General features: G+C 44.8%; 1 protein-coding gene across 1 annotated transcript in view; it reads left to right on the forward strand.

The window, feature by feature from the left end:
• LOC142201185 (macrophage mannose receptor 1-like) overlaps positions 1-21,759 on the forward strand; it is an 87,184-nt gene that overhangs the window by 27,345 nt on the left and 38,080 nt on the right. Inside the window, exons 7-11 of the mRNA XM_075272013.1 lie at positions 13,017-13,222; positions 14,268-14,425; positions 14,504-14,617; positions 17,604-17,719; positions 18,426-18,574. Coding sequence (XP_075128114.1) covers positions 13,017-13,222; positions 14,268-14,425; positions 14,504-14,617; positions 17,604-17,719; positions 18,426-18,574 — 743 coding nt within the window. The remainder of the gene's footprint in view (positions 1-13,016; positions 13,223-14,267; positions 14,426-14,503; positions 14,618-17,603; positions 17,720-18,425; positions 18,575-21,759) is intronic.

Below are 21,759 nucleotides of genomic sequence, written 5' to 3' on the forward strand. Positions count from 1 at the left end.
CAGTTTGGACCAATTCATGGTGGAGGGAGCCTCTAATTAGCCCAGTTTGGACCAATTAATTGTGGAGGGAGCCTCTAACCAGCCCAGTTTGGACCAATTAATGGTGGAGGGAGCCTCTAAACAGCCCAGTTTGGGCAAATTCATGGTGGAGGGAGCCTCTAACCAGCCCAGTTTGGACCAATTAATGGTGGAGGGAGCCTCTAACCAGCCCAGTTTGGACCAATTAATGGTGGAGGGAGCCTCTAACCACCCCAGTTTGGACCAATTCATGGTGGAGGGAGCCTCTAACCAGCCCAGTTTGGACCAATTCATGGTGGAGGGAGCCTCTAACCAGCCCAGTTTGGACCAATTAATGGTGGAGGGAGCCTCTAACCACCCCAGTTTGGACCAATTCATGGTGGAGGGAGCCTCTAAAAAACCCAGTTTGGACCAATTCATGGTGGAGGGAGCCTCTAAACAGCCCAGTTTGGGCAAATTCATGGTGGAGGGAGCCTCTAAACAGCCCAGTTTGGGCAAATTCATGGTGGAGGGAGCCTCTAACCAGCCCAGTTTGGACCAATTAATGGTGGAGGGAGCCTCTAACCAGCCCAGTTTGGACCAATTCATGGTGGAGGGAGCCTCTAAACAGCCCAGTTTGGGCAAATTCATGGTGGAAGGAGCCTCTAACCAGCAGAGTTGTGGGAAAGCAGGGTGGAGGGAGCCTCTAACCAGCAGAGTTGGTGGAAATCAGGGTGGAGGGAGCCTCTAACCAGCAGAGTTGGGGGAAATCATGTTGGAGGGAGCCTAGTATTAGCAGAATTGTGCAACGCTTATGGTGGATGAGTATGAGGATGCGGAGGAATTGGAGAGGTTGAGTACAGACATGGAGTTTCATGTTGGGGTGCTTTACACAGGTGGGCACAAAAATGAAGGCTCTATCCAGTGGTGGTTCATTTTTATCAAAGTGAGCCGGTCGGCACTCTCAGCTGACAGACGGGTGCGCTTGTCAGTGATGATGCCACCGGCTGCACTGAACACCCTCTCAGATAGGACGCTGGCGGCAGGACAGGACAGCACCTCCAAGGCATATAGGGCAAGTTCAAGCCACAGGTCCAACTTCGACACCCAATACGTGTAGGGCGCAGAGGGGTCGGAGAGGACAGGGCTGTGGTCGGAAAGGTATTCCCGCAACATGCGCCTATACTTCTCACGCCTGGTGACACTAGGACCCTCCGTGGCGGCACTTTGGCGAGGGGGTGCCATCAAGGTGTCCCAGACCTTAGACAGTGTGCCCCTCGTTTGTGTGGACCGGTGAGAACTTGGTTGCCTACTGGAGGAACTGCCCTCCCTGCCGCCACTGTCACATGCTGGAAACATCTCCATCATATTCTGCACCAATTGCCTGTGGCAAGCATTGATGCGATTGGCCCTCCCCTCTACCGGAATAAAAGACGAGATGTTGTTTTTATACCGGGGGTCAAGGATAGCAAAGATCCAGTACTGGTTGTCCTCCATGATTTTGACAATACGCTTGTCGGTTGTAAAGCACCCCAACATGAACTCAGCCATGTCTGCCACAGTGTTAGTTGGCATGACTCCTCTGGCCCCACCGGAAAGTTCAATCTCCATTTCCTCCTCATCCTCCATGTCTACCCATCCGCGCTGCAACAATGGGACGATTCGAAGTTGCCCGGAAGCCTCCTGTATCACCATCACATCATCGGACAACTCTTCTTCCTCCTCCTCCTCCTCCTCCTCCTCCTCCTCCATTAAACGCAGTGAAGCGGACAGATGTGTGGACCTACTCTCCAGCTGTGACGGATCGGATGCTATCCCTAACTCCTCTGTGTGATCTGAGTTATCCCTGATGTCAATCAGGGATTCTCTCAGAACACACAAGAGCGGGATTGTAAGGCTCACCATCGCATCCTCAGAGCTCACCCTCCTTGTGGACTCCTCAAAGACCCGTAGGATGTCACAAAGGTCTCTCATCCATGGCCACTCATGGATGTGAAACTGAGGCAGCTGACTTTGTGGCACCCTAGGGTTTTGTAGCTGGTATTCCATCAAAGGTCTCTGCTGCTCAACCACTCTATTCAACATCTGAAACGTTGAGTTCCAGCGTGTGGGGACGTCGCACAAAAGCCGGTGTTGTGGCACATGCAGGCGTTGCTGGAGAGATTTTAAGCTAGCAGCGGCTACTGTCGACTTGCGAAAGTGGGCGCACATGCGCCGCACTTTCACCAGTAGCTCTGGAACATTGGGGTAGCTCTTTAGGAAACGTTGCACCACTAGGTTGAAGACGTGGGCCAGGCATGGAACATGTTGGAGTCCGGCAAGCTCCAGAGCTGCTACCAGGTTCCGGCCGTTATCACAAACGACCATGCCTGGGCCCAGGTGCAGCGGCTCAAACCATATTGCCGTCTCATCGAGGAGGGCATCCCTCACCTCGGAGGCAGTGTGCTGTCTGTCCCCCAAGCTGATCAGCTTCAGCACAGCCTGCTGACGTCTACCAACGCCAGTGCTGCAACGTTTCCAACTCGTAGCTGGGGTCAATCTAACAGCGGAGGAGGAGGCGGTGGCGGAGGAGGAGGCGGTGGCGGAGGAGGAGGCGGTAGAGGAGGAGGAGGAGGGGGGTGTTCTTCTCGTGTCCCTGCCAGGAATGTTAGGCGGGGAGACGAGGTACACCGGGCCAGTTTGGGAAGCAGTCCCAGCCTCAACTACATTCACCCAGTGTGCCGTCAGTGAAATGTAGCGTCCCTGTCCGCATGCACTTGTCCACGCGTCGGTGGTCAAGTGGACCTTTGTGCAAAGCGCGGAACTAAGGGCCCGCCTGATGTTGAGTGACACGTGCTGGTGCAAGGCGGGGACGGCACACCGGGAGAAGTAGTGACGGCTAGGGACGGCATAGCGAGGTGCCGCAGTTGCCATCAGGTCCAGGAAGGCGGGAGTTTCAACAAGCCGGAACGCCAACATCTCCTGGGCCAGCAGTTTAGCGATGTTGGCGTTCAAGGCTTGCGCGTGTGGGTGGTTAGCAGTGTATTTCTGCCGCCGCTCCAATGTCTGAGAGATGGTGGGTTGTTGTAAAGAAACGCCTGATGGTGCCTTTGATGGTGCAGGAGAAGGAGATAAGACAGGACCAGGGGAGGATGAGGTAGAAGTCAACAAAGTGGCGGAGGCAGATGAAGTGGTGTCCTGGCTCGTCCTCTGGAGTGCATCGCCAGCACAGTCAGCAGTGGCAGTGGCAGAGGCAGAGGCAGAGGCAGTGGCAGTGGCGTGAACGGCAGGCGGCCTTTGTCCTGCCGTTGCTGCCTGCCACTGATTCCAGTGCTTGGATTCCAAATGACGGCGCATTGAAGTGGTGGACAGGTTGCTCTTCTCAGAGCCCCTAATCAATTTCGAGAGGCAAATTGTGCAGACAACACTATATCTGTCCTCGGCGCATTCCTTGAAAAAACTCCACACCTTCGAGAAACGTGCCCTCGAGGTGGGAGTTTTTCGGGGCTGGGTACGAACTGGAACATCTTGGGAGATTCCGGGTGTGGCCTGGCTTCGCCTAAGCTGCTGACCTCTGCCTCTGCCTCTAGCTACCCTTTTTGGTGCTGCACCTGCCTCAACATCCACACTACTTTCCCCGCTTGACATCCCCCCTGTCCAGGTCGGGTCAGTGTCCTCATCATCCACCACTTCCTCTTCCAACTCCTGTCTCATCTCCTCCTCCCGCACAATGCGCCAGTCAACTGGATGCCCTGACGGCAACTGCGTCACATCATCGTCGATGAGGGTGGGTTGCTGGTCATCCACCACCAAATCGAACGGAGATGGAGGAGACTCTAGTGTTTGAGCATCTGGACACAGATGCTCCTCTGTTAGGTTCGTGGAATCGTGACGTGGAGAGGCAGGTTGAGGGACAATGAAAGGAGCGGAGAACAGCTCTGGGGAGCAGGGACAGTTTGGGTTATTGTTCTGTAAAGCTTCGGAATTTTGGGAGGAAGGAAGACAAGACTGTTGGGTAATAGGAGGAGAGGAGGCAGAGTCTGACTGGCTGCTGGACAATGTGCTGTAAGCGTTCTCTGACAGCCATTGCAAGACCTGTTCCTGGTTCTCGGGCCTACTAAGGTTTGTACCCTGCAGTTTAGTTAATGTGGCAAGCAACCCTGGCACTGTGGAGTGGCGCAATGCTTGCTGCCCCACAGGAGTAGGCACGGGACGCCCTGTGGCTTCACTGCTACCTTGCTCCCCAGAACCATTCCCCCGACCTCGCCCACGGCCTCGTCCACGTCCCTTTCCGGGAGCCTTGCGCATTTTGAATTCCTAGTTAGAAATTGGCACTGTATACCAGTAGTAAAAATTGTGGGTGCACGTAACCCCAATATATTCTTTGAATTCCCAGTCAGACACTGGCACTATATGGCAGTAGCAAGAAATGAGGGTATTTGTAACCCCAATATACTCTTTGAATTCCCAGTCAGACAATGGCACTGTATACCAGTAGTAAAAATTGTGGGTGCACGTAACCCCAATATATTCTTTGAATTACCAGTCAGAAACTGGCACTATATGGCAGTAGCAAGAAATGAGGGTATTTATAACCCCAATATATTCTTTGAATTCCCAGTCAGACAATGGCACTGTATACCAGTAGTAAAAATTGTGGGTGCACGTAACCCCAATATATTCTTTGAATTACCAGTCAGAAACTGGCACTATATGGCAGTAGCAAGAAATGAGGGTATTTGTATTCCCAATATACTCTTTGAATTCCCAGTCAGACAATGGCACTGTATACCAGTAGTAAAAATTGTGGGTGCACGTAACCCCAATATATTCTTTGAATTACCAGTCAGAAACTGGCACTATATGGCAGTAGCAAGAAATGAGGGTATTTATAACCCCAATATATTCTTTGAATTCCCAGTCAGACAATGGCACTGTATACCAGTAGTAAAAATTGTGGGTGCACGTAACCCCAATATATTCTTTGAATTCCCAGTCAGACACTGGCACTATATGGCAGTAGCAAGAAATGAGGGTATTTGTATTCCCAATATACTCTTTGAATTCCCAGTCAGACAATGGCACTGTATACCAGTAGTAAAAATTGTGGGTGCACGTAACCCCAATATATTCTTTGAATTACCAGTCAGAAACTGGCACTATATGGCAGTAGCAAGAAATGAGGGTATTTATAACCCCAATATATTCTTTGAATTCCCAGTCAGACAATGGCACTGTATACCAGTAGTAAAAATTGTGGGTGCACGTAACCCCAATATATTCTTTGAATTCCCAGTCAGAAACTGGCACTATATGGCAGTAGCAAGAAATGAGGGTATTTGTATTCCCAATATACTCTTTGAATTCCCAGTCAGACAATGGCACTGTATACCAGTAGTAAAAATTGTGGGTGCACGTAACCCCAATATATTCTTTGAATTACCAGTCAGAAACTGGCACTATATGGCAGTAGCAAGAAATGAGGGTATTTATAACCCCAATATATTCTTTGAATTCCCAGTCAGACAATGGCACTGTATACCAGTAGTAAAAATTGTGGGTGCACGTAACCCCAATATATTCTTTGAATTCCCAGTCAGAAACTGGCACTATATGGCAGTAGCAAGAAATGAGGGTATTTGTATTCCCAATATATTCTTTGAATTCCCAGTCAGACAATGGCACTGTATACCAGTAGTAAAAATTGTGGGTGCACGTAACCCCAATATATTCTTTGAATTACCAGTCAGAAACTGGCACTATATGGCAGTAGCAAGAAATGAGGGTATTTGTATTCCCAATATACTCTTTGAATTCCCAGTCAGACAATGGCACTGTATACCAGTAGTAAAAATTGTGGGTGCACGTAACCCCAATATATTCTTTGAATTACCAGTCAGAAACTGGCACTATATGGCAGTAGCAAGAAATGAGGGTATTTATAACCCCAATATATTCTTTGAATTCCCAGTCAGACAATGGCACTGTATACCAGTAGTAAAAATTGTGGGTGCACGTAACCCCAATATATTCTTTGAATTCCCAGTCAGAAACTGGCACTATATGGCAGTAGCAAGAAATGAGGGTATTTGTATTCCCAATATATTCTTTGAATTCCCAGTCAGACAATGGCACTGTATACCAGTAGTAAAAATTGTGGGTGCACGTAACCCCAATATATTCTTTGAATTACCAGTCAGAAACTGGCACTATATGGCAGTAGCAAGAAATGAGGGTATTTATAACCCCAATATATTCTTTGAATTCCCAGTCAGACAATGGCACTGTATACCAGTAGTAAAAATTGTGGGTGCACGTAACCCCAATATATTCTTTGAATTCCCAGTCAGACACTGGCACTATATGGCAGTAGCAAGAAATGAGGGTATTTGTATTCCCAATATACTCTTTGAATTCCCAGTCAGACAATGGCACTGTATACCAGTAGTAAAAATTGTGGGTGCACGTAACCCCAATATATTCTTTGAATTACCAGTCAGAAACTGGCACTATATGGCAGTAGCAAGAAATGAGGGTATTTATAACCCCAATATATTCTTTGAATTCCCAGTCAGACAATGGCACTGTATACCAGTAGTAAAAATTGTGGGTGCACGTAACCCCAATATATTCTTTGAATTCCCAGTCAGACACTGGCACTATATGGCAGTAGCAAGAAATGAGGGTATTTGTATTCCCAATATACTCTTTGAATTCCCAGTCAGACAATGGCACTGTATACCAGTAGTAAAAATTGTGGGTGCACGTAACCCCAATATATTCTTTGAATTACCAGTCAGAAACTGGCACTATATGGCAGTAGCAAGAAATGAGGGTATTTATAACCCCAATATATTCTTTGAATTCCCAGTCAGACAATGGCACTGTATACCAGTAGTAAAAATTGTGGGTGCACGTAACCCCAATATATTCTTTGAATTCCCAGTCAGAAACTGGCACTATATGGCAGTAGCAAGAAATGAGGGTATTTGTATTCCCAATATACTCTTTGAATTCCCAGTCAGACAATGGCACTGTATACCAGTAGTAAAAATTGTGGGTGCACGTAACCCCAATATATTCTTTGAATTACCAGTCAGAAACTGGCACTATATGGCAGTAGCAAGAAATGAGGGTATTTATAACCCCAATATATTCTTTGAATTCCCAGTCAGACAATGGCACTGTATACCAGTAGTAAAAATTGTGGGTGCACGTAACCCCAATATATTCTTTGAATTCCCAGTCAGAAACTGGCACTATATGGCAGTAGCAAGAAATGAGGGTATTTGTATTCCCAATATATTCTTTGAATTCCCAGTCAGACAATGGCACTGTATACCAGTAGTAAAAATTGTGGGTGCACGTAACCCCAATATATTCTTTGAATTCCCAGTCAGAAACTGGCACTATATGGCAGTAGCAAGAAATGAGGGTATTTATAACCCCAATATATTCTTTGAATTCCCAGTCAGACAATGGCACTGTATACCAGTAGTAAAAATTGTGGGTGCACGTAACCCCAATATATTCTTTGAATTACCAGTCAGAAACTGGCACTATATGGCAGTAGCAAGAAATGAGGGTATTTGTATTCCCAATATACTCTTTGAATTCCCAGTCAGACAATGGCACTGTATACCAGTAGTAAAAATTGTGGGTGCACGTAACCCCAATATATTCTTTGAATTCCCAGTCAGAAACTGGCACTATATGGCAGTAGCAAGAAATGAGGGTATTTGTATTCCCAATATATTCTTTGAATTCCCAGTCAGACAATGGCACTGTATACCAGTAGTAAAAATTGTGGGTGCACGTAACCCCAATATATTCTTTGAATTACCAGTCAGAAACTGGCACTATATGGCAGTAGCAAGAAATGAGGGTATTTATAACCCCAATATATTCTTTGAATTCCCAGTCAGACAATGGCACTGTATACCAGTAGTAAAAATTGTGGGTGCACGTAACCCCAATATATTCTTTGAATTCCCAGTCAGAAACTGGCACTATATGGCAGTAGCAAGAAATGAGGGTATTTGTATTCCCAATATATTCTTTGAATTCCCAGTCAGACAATGGCACTGTATACCAGTAGTAAAAATTGTGGGTGCACGTAACCCCAATATATTCTTTGAATTACCAGTCAGAAACTGGCACTATATGGCAGTAGCAAGAAATGAGGGTATTTATAACCCCAATATATTCTTTGAATTCCCAGTCAGACAATGGCACTGTATACCAGTAGTAAAAATTGTGGGTGCACGTAACCCCAATATATTCTTTGAATTCCCAGTCAGAAACTGGCACTATATGGCAGTAGCAAGAAATGAGGGTATTTGTATTCCCAATATACTCTTTGAATTCCCAGTCAGACAATGGCACTGTATACCAGTAGTAAAAATTGTGGGTGCACGTAACCCCAATATATTCTTTGAATTACCAGTCAGAAACTGGCACTATATGGCAGTAGCAAGAAATGAGGGTATTTGTATTCCCAATATATTCTTTGAATTCCCAGTCAGACAATGGCACTGTATACCAGTAGTAAAAATTGTGGGTGTATATAGCCCCAATTCTATTGCTAGGGGACTTGCAGGGTATTTCTGGGGTGAAGGTGGGGGGGCACACCGTTGGAACGGGTATCGGGGTATATATCGGGTATACGGGAATACACTGACAGTGTATTCCATTCAGGATCCTGGGAAAGCTGGGTTGCGGCGATTGAGCCCGTCAGTGCCACGTTACACTGACAAGCTTCTCCCTGGAATTTAGCTCTTACAAGAGCTGTTGGTTGTCTTCTCCTTCCTATCCTAGCCTGTCCCTGCCTACCCAGAATCTAAGCCCTAGCTAGCTGGACGGAAACCTCCGTCCTCGGTGAATTGCAAGCTCAGAATGACGCGAAGCTGGGCGGCGCTGTTCTTTTAAATTAGAGGTCACATGTTTTCGGCAGCCAATGGGTTTTGCCTACTTTTTTCAACGTCACCGGTGTCGTAGTTCCTGTCCCACCTACCCTGCGCTGTTATTGGAGCAAAAAAGGCGCCAGGGAAGGTGGGAGGGGAATCGAGTAATGGCGCACTTTACCACGCGGTGTTCGATTCGATTCGAACATGCCGAACAGCCTAATATCCGATCGAACATGAGTTCGATAGAACACTGTTCGCTCATCTCTAGTGATAAAGGGACAGAAGATCTCGGGGATTTCTGTCACACTGAAGAAGAGCGGACTATTGTCAGTTACAAGTGGTTGCTTACAGAGAACAGCAGATTTATAGGGGATCTCTGACTCTTTTTTATTGCTTAATAGAGCTACTAAAGGGGCCACAATCCCCAAGCCTCAATTTCTAGTGTTGGCAGGTCCGGTCTTCAGCTTACAGGTGCCAGGTGACCTCTGCAGCCAAGCACAGGCCTCAGCAGTTACCTGTTCACATTGGGCACATCACAGCAGTCACGTGCCATTGGTGAAGAGGTCACTGCTGAGGCCTCTGATTGGCTGCAGCACTCGTAACTCAATAGGGTCATCCCTGGTCAAACTCCTTTTTACAGAACTGACCGGCCACCGTTGAAAATGGAGGTCCAGGGAAAGCTGAGTAAAGTTTATACAGTTTTTTGAAACAACTCGGCAAGGAAGTTATTCTCACCATTTTAGAGAACTAGACACAGATCTTCTGCGGATGTATAAAACAAAAATGAGTCCCCTACATCCATTTAATTCAAGTGGTCCTCTAACCACTAACAGTCCTGCATAATGAAATAACACTGTAAGACTTATAATGGATTCTTAGGTGGTTTGACCCCCACAGACTCAGTTTTGCTTTTGGTGTAAGCAGTCTCCCATTTGTTTGTTAGCCATCCTTTGCCTGCTTAGCAGTCCCTTATGGGCTGACAAATTTGACATCACCACCATCCCAGGACTGACTGGACATGCGCACCAGGTTCCATAGAACACCGTCACTCACATACTCCACGTGGGGGGGGCGGTAAACAGGCGCGCACACAGGAAGTAGTTTCCCGCCCACATCTACCAATGTGTTAAATACTCAGGTTGCTGTTGGGTGGACAAGCGTCTGACCTGACGGGACCTGGTAAGTTATGTTCTATCATGCTATACTAAGCTTTGCTACATTTTGTTTAAGATCTGTGGATATTGTGAGGGAGGATGTGGCACCTGGGGGATCACTTCACCCCATCCCCTTCCCTCCTCTAAATGTGATTTACAAGTGGTCCCCACTAGGACCTTATTTTCAATTCCCCATATATTCAGTTACCCATATTTTATTATCTATGCATGTGGCTATGAATTTCCTCGCCCTCCATTTCCCTCTGTCATTGACCCTTCATCAACCACTGGGTTGTGGGCGATTTCAATCTTCAACTTTTTTGTATCTAGCGAACACCAATGTCATTTGTATCAATTTATATCCATCTAGAGCACAATTTGCTAGTGTGTTACATGTTCACCACTAAAGTTTTATATTTATTTGCATTCTATTCATTCATAATACTGACTGTGGGTGCGCACTATCCACCAGTTGGATCACTATTTTGATCATTACAAGATATGGCACACTTGTAGGTATATCTATATTGCTGTTTGCAATATAATTTTTAATCTATAATATATACCTAATGTCACACCTATTATAGTTACCTCCTTCGAGCTACTTGTCATCTAATTAATTTTTTTACAGAATGTCAAAACCAATTTATGTTTCCTTTAAATGTATACATATATATCTTTCAATATATGTTGATGCATTCTAATGGGTCAGACGCCCTCTTGTTTGTTTGATTATACCTTGATGGTCCCCTTATATTATTTTATGTTTTTATTTAGTATGTTTTATTGTATCATCCTACAGCTCTTGTTTTTTGCACTTGAGAAAGGGCCAGTGTAAGGCCCGAAACGCGTCGTGCTATATGCTGTATTTTTAACTACCCAATAAACCCTATGTGATTGGACCCTGGTTTACCATCTTCTTAAACATACCAGTGTGCGCAGTTCTCCCTCAACGGACCTTTGGTCCCCTTTTCCTCCTCTGCGGATGTAGGCTTGCTCCAATCCTTCTGTCTCTTCATGTCATCCCAGACAGACTGTATAATGTTTATATCAGGGGGCCTTATATCTGTGGGGACCTTAACATCCTTCTCCACAGCTTCCCAGCAAGTGCTTTCACCTCCTTCATCCACCCTTAACTCTGCTGCTGCTTAATCCACCTCTCCTCCCGTTTTACATCAGCCACTCTCATTTGCCAATCCTTTCACCGCCTACCCATCACCCAGCGAATAATTTAAAATGTTACCACTGACCTACAAAGCCATCCACAACCTGTCCCCTCTATACATCTCCGACCTAATCTCCTGCAACCTGCCCACACATAACCTCCGATCCTCTCAAGATCTCCTACTCTCCTCTGCTTCTATCCATTCTTCACACAGTCGTCTCTAAGACTTCTCCTGTACATCCTCCATACTCTGAAACTCACTACCACGACACATAAGACTGTCACCCACAATCACAATCTTCAGGAAGACCTTGAAGACTCAGGAAGACCTACAATCTTCAATAATCCTACTGACACCACACCACCATCTGAACAGCTTCTACCGTCACCTACTGTTTCTATCCCCTCTTTCTCGCCTAGATTGTAAGCTCTTGCGAGCAGGGCCCTCTACCCCACTGTACCAGTCAGTCACTATTAGTATTGTACTTGGCTTGTGTATTTTATGTATTGTAGATAAAAACTCAAATGTACGAGGGTAGTCTGAAAAGTTTCCTACCTCCACATGTAGATGGCAACAATCGTCAACCAAAGTTGGGGAATGTGTTCGCGCATGCGTTGGAATGTACTCACTAAAATGTCAACCATTTTGCACCAGCGGTTTTTCTTTGACAGTCGTCGAAGTGAGTCAATGCGAATGATTTTGTGAAAAAGAATAAAATCAAATATCGAGCTGTCATTAGATATTTGTTTTTGAAAGGCAATACGCCTTCGCAAATTAAAGATGAGTTGGACCAGGTATGGGGACCCTGCACCATCATGTACCACCGTCAAATTTTGGGCAGCTGAATTTAAACGTGGCTGTACCAGCTTGGTTGACGATGAACATTCGGGACAGACAAATGATGCTAAAGAACCATCGAATGAAGGTTAGAGAGATAGACTCTCTATCCCCATTTGGTGAACTTGAGCAATGTTTTCGTTTGTGGTTGCAGTTTTTGGCCGTCCCGAACATTCATCATCAACCAAGCTGGTACGGCCATGTTTAAATTCAGCTGCCCACAATTTGACGGTGGTACATGATCGTGCAGAATTCCCGTACACAGCGTTCAACTTGTCTTTAATTTGCGAAGGTTTATTGCCTTTCGAAAACAAATATCTAATGACAGCTCGATATTCGATTTTATCCTTTTTCACAAAATCACTCGCATTGACTCACTACAACCGCTGGTGCAAAATGGCTGAAATTTTTGTGAGTACATTCCAGCGCATGCGCGAACACATTTCAAAACTTTTGTTGACGATTGTTGCCATCTACATGCGGAGGTCGGAAACTTTTCAGACTACCCTTGTACTTGCTGTACCTTGGTTTTAATATAATAATGTACAGCACGATGGAATTAATATAATTATGTAGAGCACGCCATGGAATTAATAAAATAATGTCCAGCATCATGGAATTAATATAATGAAGTCCAGAACTCCTCCTCCAAAAGGCAAAGGTTATCTGCCTAAAGCTTTTGCACAATATACTGTTAGGTTGAGGCCACAAGTTGTGGAAACGCAGCTTTTTTTTGTGGCAGATTTTGCTGCAGTTTTTGAGCCAAAGTCAGGAGTGAATTGAGCAGTAAGGAGAAGTATAAGAACTTCCTATATATTTCCCATTCCATTTATAGCCAGTCTTGGCTTTGGCTCAAGAAAATAGCAGCAAAATCTGCAATAAAATACTGTGTTTCCACAATGTGGGGCCTCAGCATAATTTTGGACCAGAATAACCCTAGAATTCCAATAAACATGTCACTTACATATGATGGTCAGGAAGTTCTTCTGTCCTGTTACAGGCACCAGTGACCCCATCTTTTGTCCTTCATCATGGATTCCTTACAATGGACACTGCTATTACTTGGATAGGAACGCTAGGACTTGGAAGGAGGCCATGTTATCTTGTAGAAGCGAGGAGGGAGATCTTGCAAGTTTGCATAATATTGAAGAAGCGAGTGCTATCACCTCACAGCTTACATTTGGTGAGTATCTAAAAGTGAACATCTATTCCTCCATACATATTCAACTTGGGTGTACATGTGTTTTTAATAGGGATAGAGGAATAAGCTACTGCCGGACACCTCTACCGGGGGGGGGGGGGGTTATCTACCCAACATCACCATACACATTATATGGTCAATCCCATATATTTATAGCATACCCTATCTCTGTAGATCACACATATCTGGAGACTAGAGGTTCCCTGACTCTGTTCTTTCGGCTCCAATGAATGGAAAGGTTTAGTCTATGAACACATCACATTACTGTACAGTCTCTGGTGTAAGGACTGTTTTTCCCAGAATGCAAACTCTAGAGCAAGAAGACATTGAGCCAGCAGGGAGCGCTGCAAGATCTGAGCTCAGGTCAATTTGCACTGACTCCAATTGTCAAACTTGTCCTTTAAATCCCATTCTGGTGACCAGGACTTGGCTAGTTAAGAAATGCAGCGGATTGCAGCTCCGAACATCAATACAATTTACATCATTATCCCCCTGCCAACCTCCACAACTATAGATTTTGTTCTCAAGGAACAATACCCACCTCCACCAATGCTGGGGTGACAAAATTAACCCCAGCACAACCAACCAAATCTATTCCATTACATTCACCTGTTAAAGATCACAAGTGAAAGAAATTGGGGAGGGCGGGCTATGAATTAACTTCAGTTAATGGTCACCACAATATGGCTGACATCTCACACATTAGCACGTAAAACTAGAACATTAACTTTCACTAATGTGTCCCAGTCCTAATACAATTACAGTCCCCGAAAACACATCATACAGGCCTAACCCATGGATTTGCCTTAAACAGAGTCTGTCAGTAGAGCCCAACCCAGCCCCGCAGATAGATATGTTAGGATTACCTGTATCAGTGTCCTTATCCTATCTATCTGCAGGGCTGGGTTGATGTGTTGGGTTCTGGTGACAGACTCCCTATAAGTGCAGCCTTGTATACTAGTATGGCCATCTGGTGGAGGGCACATGACCACATGTAACTATTACACATATATAATATTTCTTCTAGGTGATGCAGAGTATGTTTGGCTTGGGTTGAATGACTTGACGATACAGCTATATTTTGAGTGGAGTGATGGATCCCGGGTGACATATACAACATGGCAGAGAGGAGAACCATCTCACCTCAATAATAGACAAGAGGACTGTGTGGCCTTATCCACTAAGGTAGGACATTGTGCACCTGGAGACCATGAAGATGAAGATGATGGGAACGTTCTCACCTTGTAATACATTCTTACACAGGACGGACAATGGTCAGACCAGACATGTGAGAAAAAGTTTCCATATATTTGTAAAAGAAAATCATTGCCAAATGGTCCAGAGCAAGATATCAATGTCAACCCTGGATGTGATAAGGTAAAGAACATTATATGTGGGGTTATATAATGAGGATCTATTAGTGTATAGGGGGATCATAAGAGATCATGTCTGTCTTTGGTAGACTTGGCCCATTCACTTGTTATATAGACACACTCAGTGATATATATATATATATATATATATATATATATATATATATATAAGTCCTGTGAAAAAGTTTGGGCACCCCTATTAATCTTAATCATTTTTAGTTCTAAATATTTTGGTGTTTGCAGCAGCCATTTCAGTTTGATATATCTAATAACTGATGGACACAGTAATATTTCAGGATTGGAATGAGGTTTATTGTACTAACAGAAAATGTGCAATATGCATTAAACCAAAATTTGACTGGTGCAAAAGTATGGGCACCTCAACAGAAAAGTAACATTAATATTTAGTACATCCTCCTTTTGCAAAGATAACAGCCTCTAGTCGCTTCCTGTAGCTTTTAATCAGTTCCTGGATCCTGGATGAAGGGATTTTGGACCATTCCTCTTTACAAAACAATTCAAGTTCAGTTAAGTTTGATGGTCGCCGAGCATGGACAGCCCGCTTCAAATCATCCCACAGATGTTCAATGATATTCAGGTCTGGGGACTGGGATGGCCATTCCAGAACATTGTACTTGTTCCTCTGCATGAATGCCTGAGGATTTGGAGCGGTGTTTTGGATCATTGTCTTGCTGAAATATCTATCCCCGGCGTAACTTCAACTTCGTCACTGATTCTTGAACATTATTCTCAAGAATCTGCGGATGCTGAGTGGAATCCATGCGACTCTCAACTTTAACAAGATTCCCGGTGATGGCATTGGCCACACAGCCCCAAAGCATGATGGAACTTCCACCAAATTTTACAGTGGGTAGCATGTGTTTTTCTTGGAATGCTGTTTTTTTGGACGCCATGCATAACGCCTTTTTGTATGACCAAACAACTCAATCTTTGTTTCATCAGTCCTTCATCCAAAATGAAGCTGGCTTGTCCAAATGTGCTTTTGCATACCTCAGGCGACTCTGTTTGTGGCGTGCTTGCAGAAACGGCTTCTTTCTCATCACTCTCCCATACAGCTTCTCCTTGTGCAAAGTGCACTGTATTGCTGACTGATGCACAGTGACACCATCTGCAGCAAGATGATGCTGCAGCTCTTTGGAGGTGGTCTGTGGATTGTCCTTGACTGTTCTCTCCATTCTTCTTCTCTGCCTTTCTGATATTTTTCTTGGCCTGCCACTTCTGGGCTTAACAAGAACTGTCCCTGTGGTCTTCCATTTCTTTACTATGTTCCTCACAGTGGAAACTGACAGGTTAAATCTCTGAGACAGCTTTTTGTATCCTTCCCCTGAACAACTATGTTGAACAATCTTTGTTTTCAGATCATTTGAGAGTTGTTTTGAGTAGCCCATGATGCCACTCTTCAGAGGAGATTCAAATAGGAGAACAACTTGCAATTGGCCACCTTAAATACCTTTTCTTATGATTGGATACATCTGGCTATGAAGTTCAAAGCTCACTGAGGTTACAAAACCAATTTTGTGCTTCAGTAAGTCAGTAAAAAGTAGTTAGGGGAATTCAAATCAATAAAATGATAAGGGTGCCCATACTTTTGCACCAGTCAAATTTTGGTTTAATGCATATTGCGCATTTTCTGTTAGTACAATAAACCTCATTTCAATCCTGAAATATTACTGTGTCCATCAGTTATTAGATATATCAAACTGAAATGGCTGTTGCAAACACCAAAATATTTAGAACAAAAAATGATTAAGATTAATAGGGGTGCCCAAACTTTTTCATAGGACTGTGTATGTATATATATATATATATATATATATATATATATATATATATATATATATACAGAACAGGAGGAGCTAAGTAGATTGATACATAATGGTGTGAGGAAAATGGTCAATATATCCTGTACTTTATAGATTAATTCCTTCTCATTTTGGGTGTAACGGAATTGCTAGAGCAGCAATTCTCCAGTAGCTGCTGGTGAACCCTGTGGCAAGGGGCACAATAGACAGTGAGCCCTAACCTGAAACCCCCCGCTGTCTCTTCCTGCTTGCTGGTCAACAAAGAACATAGGTAAGACAAACAACATTAAAGAGAGGTTAGCTAGTCAAGGGTCCAGTAACAGTCAAGCAACGCAGTACAGAATCGTAATCCAAGAGAATAGTCAAAGGTAAGGCTAAAGATCAATAATATGAGTTCAGGTAATAGATAAACAGCGTGTGGCCAGAGGATGATGCCAAAGCCTGGACGGGCAAAGATGTTACATTGAGTTTAATAGCCCAATGGGTAGTCCTACTTAGTGACTGATACACGTCCTTGTTTAAGTGCATAAAGACATAGCTGTTGTTTCTTGAGTGTGACCACCCACTGGACTATTAATCTAAGAATGTGCAGAAATTAAAATAAATCTGTAACTTGCACTTGTCCTTGAGCTGGTGGGGGAAGACTGGCTGCCATGTACTGCACACAGTTAGTAAAGGAGAATCTGCTCCATAACCATCTCTCTCACTCAGAAACAGTCCAAAAATTATCCTGGACATATATAGAGAATACTGACTGTACTGATATGAGTAAAGTGCTTTGGTTGGGATAGAAAGCTCCTATTTAGCCTCCGCATCAGACTAAACCTCTATTCTTTCTCTTATCTCCTGTACTTCCTGTTCACTTCTCCTCCTCCCCTCTCCATAGACTTCTATAGATATATGTAACCTGAATCATGTGAGTGCAGTCCTTCATATGTCTGACACAGCAGGACTCCATTTTTCAGAGGAGGGGAGCAGGGAAACTGGCTGATCAGAACAGAAAGAAGTATTTTTCTATGCTAAAATGTATTAAGAAGTTTCTTATAATTGTCTGTTCTAAGCTTCTTGAATATTTATTGACCATTTAAGTTTATGGGGAGTCAATAGAAAGAAATAATGTCATCCAATTGCATTAAATGGATTTCTTATTGATCTCTCTGTAACCAGGGCGAGAAGAGACACGGCTACTACTGCTATGTAATAGGGGAATCTCCTGGTACATTTACAGAAGCGAGCCGCACATGTAATAATAATGGAGCCTTCCTGCTGACTGTAGAAGACAGGTGATTATTACTTATACATAGTACGGGCGAGTTATGGCCATGTGATTAGCAGGGGCTTGTTATGGGAGTTATATTGCTATAAGATGATTATTCCTAGTTTGAGGAGGTGGAATAAGGAGGTGCGGTTTTCTACCATCGCTTATTAAGTCATGAATTTAGATTGTCTGTCATTGTAATACTGCTTTGTAATGCTATGTGAAAGATTGAACATACAAATGTTCACTGCTTCAAGTCCCCTAAGACATTTATAGTAATATACCCCCCCCCCCCAAAAAAAAAAAAAAAAAAAAAAAAAAAATTATAATGAAAAGAATGAACAAAGTATAAGTCCAAATTCCAACAATATTTGATTTACCCGCTCTTTGCCTTCCATCACTTCTTCTCGGTACACTTCCAGTTTTTGGCAGAACTTGGAAGGGAGGTTGTTCCCACCATCTTGGAGATGCACAGATCTTGGATGTAAACTTGATCTAATCCCTCTGTCTTTTCATGTAACCTCAGACAGACTAGATGACAGTGAGACCAGGGATAAATCTGTGGGTCCATATCATCACTTCCAGGACTCCTCCTCCAAAGGGCACTTACACCACATTTTGCTGGGATTATGTGCCCCAAATGGTGCCATTGGAAATGCAACTCATCCTGTAATAAATAAGTCCTTTGTGATAAATGTAAATGTGACATATGTAATGATGACTTCTTGCAGGTTTGAACAGGCCTTTCTAACAAGCTTGATCGGGTTTAGACCAGAGAAATATTTCTGGACAGGGCTCTCAGATACCAGGGACAGGAACACTTTTACATGGGCCAATGGGCAGAAAGTTTTGTACACTAACTGGAATGAAGACATGCCAGGTAAGTCCATTCTCCAGACTTTATCTCCATTTTTATTGTCAGTTTTCACACACATGTAGCATGACACTTCTATAGCTGTTCTGACAACCAAAGGGCTGTTAACCAAAATACTTTTTTATGTTGAACCCACAAACTACCCAATCAGATGGGCAATTAACAAAAATATTTGTCTGTGCCAACTGATGCTAGCACCTTACTTTGGCTGGCCCATGGCCAAAAATTTCTTGAATGTTTTTGGTATACAAAAGTTTGCCATCAGCAGTCAAAGTAGTTTCTTAAACAATTGCCAGGTGAAATGGCCAAAATTAGTCACTTCAGTCAACTAAAGTCTAGTGCATGGGTAGAAAACTTTCTGCAAAACTACATCTCCCAGCATGCATACTGGCTCTGCTGTTCTTGTTACTCTTATGGAAGCAAATGGAGCGTGTTGGGTGTTGTAGTGCCGCAACCCAGGGGAGGAGACTGGAGGGTGGGAGTAGTAGTGTAATTGGCTGTGCCACCTGAAAGGTCAAGCACACTCCACATGAACCCCAATCCCACTCTAGAGCTGGACACAGTCAAGGGGGGTCTGCAGCACACAGCACAAATGGGTGGTAGTAGTAGTAGTATTTTCCCCGGGGCACTTCTAGTTGGGAGAGGGGACCTCTCCTTCCTGAGCCGGTGTGGTGGTGTTCAGAAGGACCCTGATAGTGATGCAGGCACGACTCAGGAGTCCAGGTTGCAGTGTAAACCAGAGAACTCTTTATTAACTGGAACAATAGGTAAACCACCAGCTTGCAGATGAGGGTAGTAGTTTCAGTTCAGTCCCCCTGCCTTGGTCCAAGAGGCTGCCCAGGGAAGTCACGGACGCTGCGATAATACGCCTCCTCTCATACCACTCACTGTGTAAGATGACAGGGGCTGTAATAGGGCAAAGAGACCTGACAGGGATCTGGGTACCTAAAGACTAGACCCAAATGAGTTACTCCTGTTAGGGTCCTCCGTTGCTCCTAAAGGTACGGCTGGCTGATGTCTCTGAGACGCACCATATATTCTCCCTGTCTCAGGGACTGTCTCTGGATGAACCTGGGGTATGAAGAAGGTCTTCTAGAGGCTATCCTGGTAACCATTAGAGTACTTTCTAGATTCTCTCTCTGCACAGCACAGCATGCACTGTGCAGGATGGCTGCTCACACTAGACTGACTGTAACGGTCACTGGAAATACTATAGTATATTTACAACCTCGCCCAGTGACCTGAGATTGTCCAGGGCTGAACTAAGGCACAAGATTCAAACTGAAAGGGGGAAAAATATGCAGGAAAAGCTGCATAACACTGACATTACATATAAAACATGTAAGATGGGACATACCAACACAACCTGGGAGGATAAGAGACAAATAACAAAAATAGCAGCTGCTCCAGGATGCTGCAGTAGTTTCAAAACAGCTGGAATGCCAAAGCATATTGACTATCTGTATTGCTGAGGATGGGAGTAGTAGTGTCCATAGTGATGTCACTGAACAGGCTGAATGCCCTCAACCAAATTCCTCCAGCAAACCTACTAGGCCAGGCTCCGACAGGGGCGGCCTGTTTGCTACCAGATAGTGGTGGTAGTAGTTCCTCTAGGGCTCTTCCAGTTGGAGAGGGGTCCTCTCTAAGACTGAGCCATGTGATGGTGTTCGGAAGGGCCCTGATGCAGGAATAACTCAGGAGACAGTGGTGTAGTAGAAACAGAGTAAACTTTACTGCGGCAAACCATGAATAGATGTAGCTTCCCAATGGGGGTAGTAATCTCTAGAGATGAGCGAACAGTGTTCTATCGAACACATGTTCGATCGGATATCAGGGTGTTCGCCATGTTCGAATCGAATCGAACACCGCGTGGTAAAGTGCGCCAAAATTCGATTCCCCTCCCACCTTCCCTGGCGCCTTTTTTGCACCAATAACAGCGCAGGGGAGGTGGGACAGGAACTACGACACCGGGGGCATTGAAAAAAATTGGAAAAAGTCATTGGCTGCCGAAATCAGGTGACCTCCATTTTAGACGAATAGTGGATTTCAAATCCGGGTCATATGAGAATGTGAACTTTGTGACTATGAGACAGGGATAGCTGTACAGGCAGGGATAGCTAGGGATAACCTTTATTTAGGGGGGAATGTTATTAAAAATAACTTTTTGGGGCTCTATCGGGTGTGTAATTGTGATTTTTGTGAGATAAACTTTTCCCATAGGGATGCATTGGCCAGCGCTGATTGGCCGAATTCCGTACTCTGGCCAATCAGTGCTGGCCAATGCATTCTATTAGCTTGATGAAGCAGAGTGTGCACAAGGGTTCAAGCGCACCCTCGGCTCTGATGTAGCAGAGCCGAGGCTGCACAAGGGTTCAAGCGCACCCTCGGCTCTGATGTAGGAGAGCCGAGGGTGCACTTGAACCCTTGTGCACCCTCAGCTCTGCTACATCAGAGCCGAGGGTGCGCTTGAACCCTTGTGCACACTCTGCTTCATCAAGCTAATAGAATGCATTGGCCAGCGCTGATTGGCCAATGTATTCTATTAGCCTGATGAAGTAGAGCTGAATGTGTGTGCTAAGCACACACATTCAGCTCTACTTCATCGGGCTAATACAATGCATTAGCCAGTGCTGATTGGCCAGAGTACGGAATTCGGCCAATCAGCGCTGGCTCTGCTGGAGGAGGCGGAGTCTAAGATCGCTCCACACCAGTCTCCATTCAGGTCCGACCTTAGACTCCGCCTCCTCCAGCAGAGCCAGCGCTGATTGGCCGAATTCCGTACTCTGGCCAATCAGCACTGGCTAATGCATTGTATTGGCGTGATGAAGCAGTGCTGAATGTGTGTGCTTAGCACACACATTCAGCTCTACTTCATCGGGCTAATAGAATGCATTGGCCAATCAGCGCTGGCCAATGCATTCTATTAGCGTGAACTGAGTTTGCACAGGGGTTCTAGTGCACCCTCGGCTCTGCTACATCAGATTGCTACATCTGATGTAGCAGTGCCGAGTGTGCATCAGATGTGTAGTTGAGCAAAACTGACTCAGCACTGCTAAGTCTCTGCATTCACATAGGAATGCATTGGCCAGCCTTCGGCCAATCAGCGCTGGCTCTGCCGGAGGAGGCGGAGTCTAAGGTCGGACCTGAATGGAGACTGGTGTGGAGCGATCTTAGACTCCGCCTCCTCCAGC

This window comes from Leptodactylus fuscus, chromosome 4 (assembly GCF_031893055.1).
Source record: "Leptodactylus fuscus isolate aLepFus1 chromosome 4, aLepFus1.hap2, whole genome shotgun sequence".
In the NCBI taxonomy this organism is placed as follows: Eukaryota; Metazoa; Chordata; class Amphibia; order Anura; family Leptodactylidae; genus Leptodactylus; species Leptodactylus fuscus.